This window comes from Prinia subflava, chromosome 31 (assembly GCF_021018805.1).
Source record: "Prinia subflava isolate CZ2003 ecotype Zambia chromosome 31, Cam_Psub_1.2, whole genome shotgun sequence".
Taxonomy (NCBI): Eukaryota; Metazoa; Chordata; class Aves; order Passeriformes; family Cisticolidae; genus Prinia; species Prinia subflava.
Window position 1 is genome coordinate 1,813,958 of NC_086277.1, and position 10,295 is coordinate 1,824,252.

General features: G+C 65.2%; 2 protein-coding genes across 2 annotated transcripts; one reads left to right on the forward strand and one right to left on the reverse strand.

Annotated features, from left to right (window-relative positions):
• The first annotated feature begins 420 nt into the window (after positions 1-420).
• On the forward strand, positions 421-5,178 carry CFAP45 (cilia and flagella associated protein 45). Its single transcript, XM_063420426.1, has 11 exons — positions 421-725; positions 952-1,079; positions 1,390-1,531; positions 1,890-2,063; positions 2,206-2,384; positions 2,518-2,647; positions 2,888-3,034; positions 3,687-3,815; positions 4,027-4,220; positions 4,374-4,598; positions 4,733-5,178. Exons 1-11 carry the CDS (start codon positions 615-617, stop codon positions 4,809-4,811), a joined length of 1,638 nt encoding a protein of 545 aa, XP_063276496.1. The 5' UTR covers positions 421-614; the 3' UTR covers positions 4,812-5,178.
• Positions 5,179-5,325: 147 nt separating this feature from the next.
• On the reverse strand, positions 5,326-9,555 carry LOC134562902 (Fc receptor-like protein 4). The gene is made up of 8 exons (XM_063420541.1): positions 8,703-9,555; positions 8,151-8,405; positions 7,046-7,315; positions 6,654-6,956; positions 6,487-6,573; positions 5,896-5,917; positions 5,744-5,823; positions 5,326-5,667 (listed from the first exon to the last, which is right to left on the reverse strand). The coding sequence occupies exons 1-8, from the start codon at positions 9,553-9,555 to the stop codon at positions 5,579-5,581; spliced, it is 1,959 nt and encodes a 652-aa protein (XP_063276611.1). The 3' UTR covers positions 5,326-5,578.
• Positions 9,556-10,295: the final 740 nt, after the last annotated feature.

The window sequence follows — 10,295 nt, forward strand, 5'->3', positions numbered from 1 at the left end:
GGGGCAATAGTAAAAGGACTGATAGGGCGGGACAATGAGAGGGGCGGGGCCATGGCCAAATGGGCGTGGTTTGGGGCGGGGTCAATAGGGAATGGGCGGGGCAAAAGTAGAGGTGATGAGGGGGCGGGGCAATGAGGGGGCGGGGCTAACAGGTAGAGGGGCAGCGCTGAATTGAGGGGTGGGGCTTGAAGGGGCGGGGCAAAGAGAAGGGGCGGGGTCAGGGGTGGAGGGGTGGGGTCTCCACTGGTGTCTCTCCGACGACCCCCAGGGAGGGGGGGTCGCGTGTGCCGTGTTCGTGTAGTGGAAATTGAGGGATATGTGTGCAAGGAGGACACCACGCGGGAAAGGTGGGTGACACAGCTCCGCCAAGCCCCGCCTCTTTCTGCATAAGCCCCGCCCCTCCCGCCTAAGGCACCACCCCCAATTCCCCGCCCCGGCTCGTTTCCTGCAAGAGTTGTTGCGCATTGCCATGGCAACAATCAGTCCCGACAAATCGCGATAGCGGGTTCGGACACGCTGTCGCAGTCGGCGCGGACACATCTCCGCCGTCGGTCCCACCTCATTGTGGCGGTCGGCTCCAGGACAGCACCGGCAGCCCCGGCAGCGGCCCCGCGATGGCAGCAGCGACTGCGGGCTCAGGATCCCGGTCCCTCCGAGCCGGGGGCTCCTCCCGGGGGTCCCTCCTCGCCCGCCGTCTCCAGCTTGACCCGCCGGGATTTCAGTCAGTCCGTCCCGGTGTCTCCCCGCCGGGCTCCCGGGATCCCCAGCCCCCTCCTACCCCGTGGAATGTCCACCTCCTCCCGGTGACCCCTGTCCCCTCTGTCCCCTCCGGGAGTGTCCCCGACAGCCCCGATCCCAGCAGAGGCCCCGGAGCTCCTGCTGGGATCTGTGGATATCTGGGGAGAGCAAGGTGGGAGGGGTCCGGGTCCCTCAAACATTTCCTTTCTGCAGGTCACAGGCTCCATCAGCCCTGCCGGGATCTCTCAGGATGTGCCAAAACATCCTCGAGAGCTGCCCTCCTTCAATCCCAAGCTCCAGACCATCAGAGTCATCACCAAGGACCTGATCAGGGACCTCATGTAAGGGTTTGGTCAAGCTCTGAGGGGTTTGGGGGAATGGGTGTCAGTGCAGTGTCCCCAAATCTCTGGGGAGCAGGGATTGGCAGTGTGCCCTGGCCACCCCCGGGATCCTGCACCCTGCACCCCTGGTGCCACTTTCACCGCACTTTCCCTTCCTGCCTCGCCCCCAAACAGGAGAGCCGGGTGCCCACGGCCTCCCCAGCGCTTCCCACATTGCTCTGGGCTGGCTTGGGGCCGAGTGGGCAGCTCGGGGAGCACAGGGAGCTCTTGGGGGCTCCGTGCCACTGAGCTCTGTCCCTGTGCTCCCCAGGGCTCCCCAGGAGCAGCCTCAGCCGTGTCTCATCATGGGGGAGAAGGAATACGAGAGGATCAAGGAATCAGCTCAAGGCCCAGCTGAGGTGGAGGACTGGGACAGGCTGAAGACCCTGAGAGCCAGACAGGACGCTGCTTTCGTAGGCATCTCCTCTCCTGCTCCCTCTTTTCCTGCTCCCCGGCCAGACTCTAGGCATGGTGGCTTCACCAAGGGGGTTCTTTCTGTCCCTCATGTTTTGGGGGGCACAGGGAAGGCTGCAGAGCTCGAGGCTCCACTGAGAGCTGGGCAGCATCCCTGGAACCGTGCCCAGTGCTTGAAGCCTTCCAAGGGCACAGAGTGCCTGCCCAGAGCTGTGGGAAGGGGGGCCCGTGGCCGTGCCAGGGCCCCGGGAGCCCCTCATGTCCCCGCTCTGTGCCGGGAATGCGGCACCTGAAGCGCGACCCCTGCCAGCCCTCAGGAGGGCGCCCAGGATTGGGCAGCGCTCTCTGTCCCCGCAGGAAACCCTGAAAAAGGCCCAGCTGGAGGAGCAGAGAAAGGCAGAGCTGGAGGAGCAGGGGGACCGTGGGAGAGCCCTGCAGGAGGAGCAGGAGCAGCAGGAGAAGCAGAAGCTGCTGCAGCGGGCGGCGAGGATGAGGCTGGAGCAGGATGAAGAAATCCGGCAGCTGAACGCGGTGGGGCCAGCGCTGCTGCTGTCACCGGGCACTGCCCGAGCCTCCCCTGCCCCTCGTGCTCCTCTTCCTCTCCTCCCCGTGCCCTCCCTGCCCCCTGTGCCCCACTGTGGCTCCAGCTCACAGACCCCTCTTGTCCCCACAGCTGTTCCTCGATGCCAAGTGCAACATGATCCGGGACAAGCAGGTCCTGGAGAAGCAGCTGATCCAGAAGGAGCTGGCGGAGGAGGAGAGGCGCCTGGACAGGGTGATGGAAATGGAGCGGGACAGGGGCAGGGAGGCCCAGGAGGAGCTGGAGCGCCTCAGGAAGCAGGAGCTGCTGAGGTGGGCAGAAGGCTCCCCCTTTCCCACGGAGCCGCCCAGCCCATTCCAGCCACACCAGCCCCGTCCACGGCAGCGCTGCCACGATGGGGAGCAGGATGGAGCCTGAGGGAACGTTCTGCTCTCGTGTCCCCAGAGCCAGGCAGGACATTGTGAAACAGATGGAGCAGAACGCAGAGGAGAGGGCACTGAGGGCTGAGAAGAAATTCCAGGAGGGCCAGAAGCTGCTGGAGCTCCTGGAGCAGATGAAGAGGGAGGATCGGAAGGTGGGAGCAGGGAGCAGGGCTGTGCAGGGAGGTCTCCACCTGGCTGGAAAGGGTCTGGCAGGGCTGCATCAGCCACACTCCAGGAGTGGGGACAGCAGCCAGCAGGATCAGGGCTGTGGCTCCACGGGGACTTCGTGGCATCCCTGGGACATGACCCAAAGCCTGCCCGCCCTGAGGGAGGAGGAGGAGGAGGAAGGAGCACTGGGCCTGGTGGCCTCCAACCCTGCGTGGCATTTCCAGGCCTGGGAGCAGAAACAGGAGAAACAAAGGCAAATCCAGGCTGAAATTCAACGTTTCAATGTGGAGAGCCAGAGGCTGAAGGATCAAGAGCAGGAGCGGGAGAGGCTGGAGGACGAGCGGGTGCTGGAGCAGCAGCGGCAGAAGGCTGTAAGGGCAGGGCAGGGGCTGCAGGAGCTGCCCTGGGGCTCTGTCCCATCCCAGGGCTCTGTCCCACCCAGGGCTCTGTCCCATCCCTGGGGCTCTGTCCCACCCCGGGGTCTGTCCCACCCCGGGGCTCTGTCCCATCCCAGGGTTCTGTCCCTCCCCAGGGCTCTGTGCCACCCTAGGGCTCTGTCCCACCCCTGGGCTCTGTCGCACCCCGGGGCTCTGTCCCACCCTGGGGCTCTGTCCCATCCCTGGGGTTCTGTCCCACACCCCGGGGCTCTGTCCCACCCCTAGGGCTCTGTCCCACCCCGGGGCTCTGTCCCACCCCTAGGGCTCTGTCCCACCCAGGGCTCTGTCCCACCCCGGGGCTCTGTCCCATCCCAGGGTTCTGTCCCTCCCCAGGGCTCTGTGCCACCCTAGGGCTCTGTCCCACCCAGGGCTCTGTCCCACCCCATAGCTCTGTCGCACCCTGGGGCTCTGTCCCACCCCGGGGCTCTGTCCCACCCCGGGGCTCTGTCCCATCCCTGGGGCTCTGTCCCACCCTGGGGCTCTGTCCCACCCTAGGGCTCTGTCCCATCCCTGGGGCTCTGTCCCACCCCATAGCTCTGTCGCACCCTGGGGCTCTGTCCCACCCCGGGGCTCTGTCCCACCCCAGGGGCTCTCCCCACAGGAGCGTGAGGCAGCCTGGGAGGCAGAGCAGGAACAACTGCGCCTGGAGAAGGAGAAGGACCTGGCGCGGCTCAGGGCCGAGCAGGAGCGGGCGCAGGACTGGCAGGCAGAGATGGTGAGTGGCCCAGGCACAGATGCCACGCTCTCCTGCCACCGTCCCTGTCCCCAGCCTGGCACAGAGGCAGTGCCTGGGTGTGGGGGGTCTGCAGGAGCAGCCCCCAGACCCGGGGGATGTCCTGGAGCAGCGCCAGCAGTGCCAGAGCCACGGCCAGGGGCTGCCAAGGCTGCCCCAGAGGGAAGCCCAGCCCTGTGCCCTGCTTGGGCAGGACGCTCTGAGGGCCAAGAGGAACCAGGAGGCGGCAGAGCGGGAGTGGCGCCGGCAGGAGCTGCAGAGGGCGCGGAGGAAGGCCGAGCTGGAGCAGCAGCTGAGGCAGGAGCGGCTGCAGCAGGTGGCCCAGAAGGAGCAGTACCTGGCCATGCAGGTGCAGCAGGACCGCCAGGAATTCCAGAGGGTGCTCAGGTGAGGCCCACGCCACCAAGGGACGGCTGAGGCAGTGGCTGGGGGGCTCCCAGTTCCTGCTGGTGTCTCCGGGAGCTCCGGTGCCAGCCCAGGCACCGTGCCAGGCATGGGGGGTCACGGCAGGGTCCCCGAGCCAGCCCGGCTCTCCCACAGGGCCCACCAGGAGCAGCTGGAGCGGGAGAAGCTGGAGCAGGAGCAGAGGGAGCTGCGGCAGCGCGCCCACGCCGAGTGTCTGCGGCAGCAGATCCGGGAGCTGCAGCAGCAGCAGCAGCGGGAGCGGGCAGCCGTCCTGGAGGAGGGCCGGCGGCAGCGGCAGGAGCTCCAGCAGCGCCGCCAGCGCCTCGCCCAGCTCCGCCAGCAGAAGCTGCAGGAGTTCAGGTCAGGAGCTGCCCGTGCTGCTCTCCTGGGCTCCCTGAGCCCTTCCTGGTGTCCCAGCCTGGGCCACCTCCCTGCTCCCTCTGCATCCTCAGTGCCAGATCCACTGGGAGCCTCATGGATTGTTCCCTCTGCAGAGCCACTGGAATTCCTGATAAATATTGTGCCCACACGGAGCGCAGGGCGTGGAGACGAGGCAGTGCAGCCCCCTCCTAGGCCCAGCCCCACGAGGAACCAGCTCCAATTCCCCACGGGTTTTGTTCCATTTGAATTGTCCTGGGTCACAAGGACAAGGCTCCAAAGGGACTTTGTGACATCAGTGTGTGGGGGACACAGCAGAGGGGACAAGAGAATCCAGAGCCTCTTGAAGGCCACTTTGGCCATCAGAGCAAGGAAGGTCCAGGGCACTGCCAGGTTCCTCTGGTTCAGGAAACGTGCTGGGAGAAATACCCAGGGTTTGTTCCTTTTGGGGAGCTCTCCCTGCCAATTGTTCCTTTTGTGACCCTTTGGATTCTGAACCTCATTGCTGTTGCTGTTGGTTTTGTTCTCTCATTGCTGTTTAAAGGAAATTTTTCTTCTCTCAGCCCTTTGAGATCTTTGCCTTTTGTGCCTCCACTGCCAGGGGCTGGGGCAGCAGACCCTGATTTTTAGTGACAACCCAGAATTGGAGAATCCCATTCCTAAAGCCCAACAGAGCTGAACAAAGAAACACATTTCTGCCAGTTTAACCAAAAAGCTGCATTTTGGGCCAAAAACCAGGGAAATGAGTCCTGTGTTCCCCTGGCACTGGGAGGAGAGATGGGGAGCCATGGGTGTACTGGGAGCACTGGGAGGGGGAAAGGGGAGCACTGGGGGCCCTGTGCAGCCCCCCCAGCTCGTGATCATCACCCCGGGCAGGATGGACGACCACAGGAGCTGTGGGGTGGGGACTCCCAGTGTCCCCCAGTGTCCCCCAGTGTCCCCCAGTGTCACAGCATGTTGTCCTAGATGTCACTGGTGTCCTGCCCATGAGGTCCTGGCAGCTCCGTGTCGGTCACCTGTGGGTCCTTAGGGGGGACAGCGTGGGGGGACCCTGTAAGAAACATTGGATCTGGGGATCTGACTGGGGGTGACACCCATGGGTGACATGTCCGTGTCCCCATACTCACCCTCTGCACACTCGGTGCGCACTCGGTGGGTGTCCAGCACCTCCCCCTCCTCCAGGGGAGCCAGGGGCTCTGGGGGGGCCCTGTGGGTACAAGGGGGTGTGGGAGGGGTGTCTGGGGAGGGGGCAGAGCCGTGGCTGGAGCCCCCAACTCACCTGTGCTGGGATTTCTTGGCAGCTGCAAGAAAAAGGGGAGGGGGTGATCATGAGGTCCCCTGGGCACCCAACCCCACCTGGGAGCTTTAAATGCTCACTGGACCCCTGAGCCTCCACCAGACATCGATTTCTGCTGGACCCCCAGGCCTCCTGCTCCCAAAAACCACCCCCGAGGACCCCCAGAACTCCTGAGACACCCAGGCACTCCCCTGAACCCCTCAGGACCCTGAATTGCCACGGGACCCCTGATTCTTCTCTGAGCACCCCTCGAGCACCCAGGAACCCCAAGAATGGAATGCAAGGAACCCTCCAAACTCCTTCAGGGTCCCTGATGATCTCTCAGATCCCTGCACGACTCCCCAACACCTCCCTACAGCCCCCAGGAGCTCCCAGTGACACCCCAGGATTCCTCAAGGACCTTTCTGGGACACGCCAGGACCCTCCAAAATGCCCCCAAACCTGTGAGCACCCCAAGCAAAGGTCACGGGGGGCTCAGCTTGCCCCAGGTCAGGGGCTTTGGGTGATGCCACCCCCATCTGGGGGCTTCCCCCCACTTCTTCTAGGACCTCGCCCACCTCCGTTGTCACCCACCCAGGTGATGCCACCAGTGACAGCCCCCGATGACAGCCAGGAGCAGCACCAGGAACAGGAGGGTCCTGCCCACATTCACGGCCACTGCTGGGGACAGAGGGGGACACAGTGGGGTCACAGCTCACCTCGGGAATCCTGCACCCCCCAGTGACCCCCTGTGACCTCACCTGTACCCCAGTGTCCCCATGATGTCACCTCCAGGGCCAGCTCGGGGCTGAGTGCCCGGAACACGCGGTGCCCGTCCTGTCCCAGCTGGTTGGTGGCCACGCACTGGTAGGTGCCCGAATGTGTCACATCGATGTCCCCAAGCTCCAGGACAGGACCCCGGGCCACCTCCTGCCCGTTGTGCAGCCAGGTGAAGGTGACAGGGGCTGAGCCCACCTGCACCGAGCAGCGCAGGGTCACGGGGTCACCTGTGTGCACCTGGTGTGACAGGGGACCGGGGGTGATGGTGGCATTGGCCACGGGCACTGCAGGGACACAGACAGGGCTGGCACCAGGCAGGGTGGGATGGGGGTGCCGTGGGTGGGGTCACCCCCAGCCCGATGGTCCCACTCACCCAGGACGGTGACATTCAGGGGGACACTCTCGGCTACGCTGTCCCCATCGCTGACCCGGCAGTGATAGTGGCCGCTGTCATTGTCCCCAATGTCCCACAGCTCCAGGCGAGGGCCGGTGCCCAGCGGTGCCCCCGAGCCCCCCCGATGCCAGGTGAAGGACAGGGGACCTGTCCCTGCGGCCACCGCGCAGCTCAGCACCAGGCGGTCCCCCAGTGCCACCTGTCCCCCGGGGGGCTGTGCTGACAGGGACACCCCCGAGGGTGGGACCCCTGCAGGAGAGGGGACACAAGGGGACAGTGAGGGACATGGAGGGGGCAGAGAGGGGCAGGGGGATGGCAGTGAGGAAGAGGGGGCACAGAGCTGGGGTGGGGCTGGAAAGGAACCCCAAGGAGCGACAGGGGGTTCAGGGAGGGGACACCTGCAGAGGGAGTGGGGGGACAGCAGGGAGGAGACAGTGGGACCTGGGGACTGTGGGGAGAGGTCAGAGAGGGGTGGGGGTGACTCAGGGACGGCTGAAGGGACCCGGTGAGAGATGGAGCCGAGCAGGGACAGGGGGACAGGGAAAAAGTTTAATGGGGAAGACGGAGGTACCTACTGTGGGCTGGGGGAGCCGGGGAGAGTCCCAGGAAGGACGGGGGGACCCGTGACACGGATGGGGGTCTGGGCAGGAATGGGGGTCTCCAGGCAGGGCTGTGGGGGCTCCCCGTGCCCATCCCCGCACTCACTGTGCACCGTGACACCGAGCCGGGCGCTGCTCTTCTGCACGGTCCCCACCTCGGACCACACCTGGCAGCTGTAATTCCCCGAGTGGGAGACCCCCACGGCGGGCACCAGGAGCTGTGGGGACCCCTGCGGGCCCCCCACCAACTGCCCGTCCCGGTAGAAGAGGTGCAGGAGGGGGGCTCGGGGCCGCAGGGGGCTGGGGGTGCTGAGGCAGCTGAGATTGAGGGGGGACCCCTCGGTGACTTCAGGGGGAGCCTCCAGCACCGGCACCGAGAAGAGCTCTGGGAAGGAGAGGGGAGGGGAGGACTGTGACTCTGAGTCCTCTGGGAAGTGGCTCTGGGGCTGTCAGGATATTGGAGTTCCAGGTGTGGTGGTGCTCACCCTGCACTGTCACTGTCACCGGCGCTGACTCTGTCTGCTCCAAGCTCAGCCAGCCCCTGCAGTGGTAGCGGCCGCTGTGGTGCAGCTGCAGGGGGGACAGGGACAGCTCGGGGCCATTGAGGGACCCCCCTGGATCCTTCTCATCTCGGTAAAATTCCACCCTGGAGACCGGCATATCCTGCCTGACCCGGCAGCGCAGTGTCACCGTGTCCCCCTCCAGCAGTGGCCGTGCTGGCACCTGCAGCACCAGCCGATCTGTGGGACAGGAGGGTCCCATGGCACTGAGGGGCTCGAGAAAGGTCCAAGGTGGGGGTCCATGGCACCAGGGACATCTGGGTGGAGTCTCCATTGCACAGGAGGATCCCAGGGGCAGCAGGAACAACCCCGTGGCAGAGGTGTCCCCATGGGTGTCCCATCCCCCTGGGATGCACTGGGATGTCCCTGTGTGCAGGGGACAGGCTCTGGGCACATGAGGGGTGTGAGACCACCCATGGAGTGGAGCCCACCCAGACCTATCAGGGGCCACCCTGATCATTCAGGATCCCCACTCACCATCTAAGACTCTCACGGAGGGGCTGAGCCCACTGCCAGGTCTTTCACACATGTAGATGCCACTCTCGGTGACACTGAGTTGGTCGGAAGCTTCCTGCCACAATTGCCACCAGTCCCTGTACCAGGTGGTGTCACCGGTGGTCCCCAAGCCCTGGCAGGTCAGTGTCACCGGGTCCCACAGCACTGCTGGTGTCCACGGGGGCTCCACCAGGAGCTGGGTGGTCTGGGCACCTGCGGGTGACAGGGGACACCAGCCTGCCAGGGCCACCACGGGGCTGGGGACAGCGGGGCAGGGACACAGCATCCCTCGAGGACTCACCAGAGAGGCTGAGGGTCTGGGCTGGAAGGGAGAAGGGACAGGGCTGGGTGGGGGTGGCCCTGCAGGGGCAGCAGCACCCAGGGGATGAGGTGTGGTGTCTGTCCCCAGACTGTCCCCAGTGCAACACTGGTGTAGCACGGAGATCTTGAGGACAGCGACACCTCGGTCACCCTGGGCTGAGGTAGGACATGGGGACACTGTGGACACCCCATGCTGGCACAGGTCACCTCCACCATCCTCACAGTGCCTGTCCCCACAGCCACATCCCCATGGCCCTGTGCCCGTGATCCCATTCCCATGGCTCCTGTCCCCATGCCCCATCTGCATGGCACGTGGCCCTTGTCCCTGTCCCTGCATCCCTGTGCCCCTGTCCCTGTCCCCACTGCTGTCCCAGCCCCAAGGTGCCTGTAGCCACATCCTTGTCCCCACATCTCTCTCCCCCTGTTCCTGTCCCCACATCCCAGTTCCCCTGTTCCTGTCCCTCTGTTCCTGTCCCCAAAGCCACCCCATGACTCTGGTCACTCTGGGGTCCATGCCCACGGATTGGCTCTGCTGGCCTTGGGGACCTCAGGGGACCCCACAGCCCCCTGTGCCCCCTCCCCACCGCTCTCTGCCTCACCAGGGCCCATTCCCGGGGTGTCAGGCCCGTGCCCGGGGCACTCACCCCACAGGAGCAGTGCCACCTTCCCGGCCATCCCTGTGTCCCCGGCCATCCAGGCTGGCTGTCACTCGCTGCTGTGGCCACCTGTCCCCTGCGTGGCGGCTCTTTGGTCAAAGGGGAAGGAAGCGAGGCCACGTCTCCTCTCCAGGTGTTGGTGGCACATTGTGGGGGCAGGGTGGGGACACGGTGAGGGGACAGGGAGTTCCCAGGACTGGGGCAGTCAGGGAATGTGGGGAGGGTAAGGTTGGGTGTCCCAGGGAACGGGATAGCTCCGCAATGGGGAGCGTTGTCCCGAGGGAATGGGGGTTCAGAGAATGGGGATCCTGAGAAAGGGAACCCAGGGGATCGGGGTGCCTGGGAATGGGGGTCCTCATGGGTGGGTGGCCCAGGAATGGGGCTCCCAGCAGAGCATGGGCCCCAGGGACTTTGGGGGGGCGCAGGTCCCCGAGTTGGGGGTGCCACCTGAACGGGGGCCCGTGGCAGTCAGGGTCTTGGGGGAATGGGAGCCCATGGGATGGGATGAGGGGAAGGTGGATCCTGGGCAGTGGAGGTGCTGAGGAGTGAGAGCCCCAGGATGGGGATCTGGGGAGGGGGGACCCTAAAGAACTGGGGT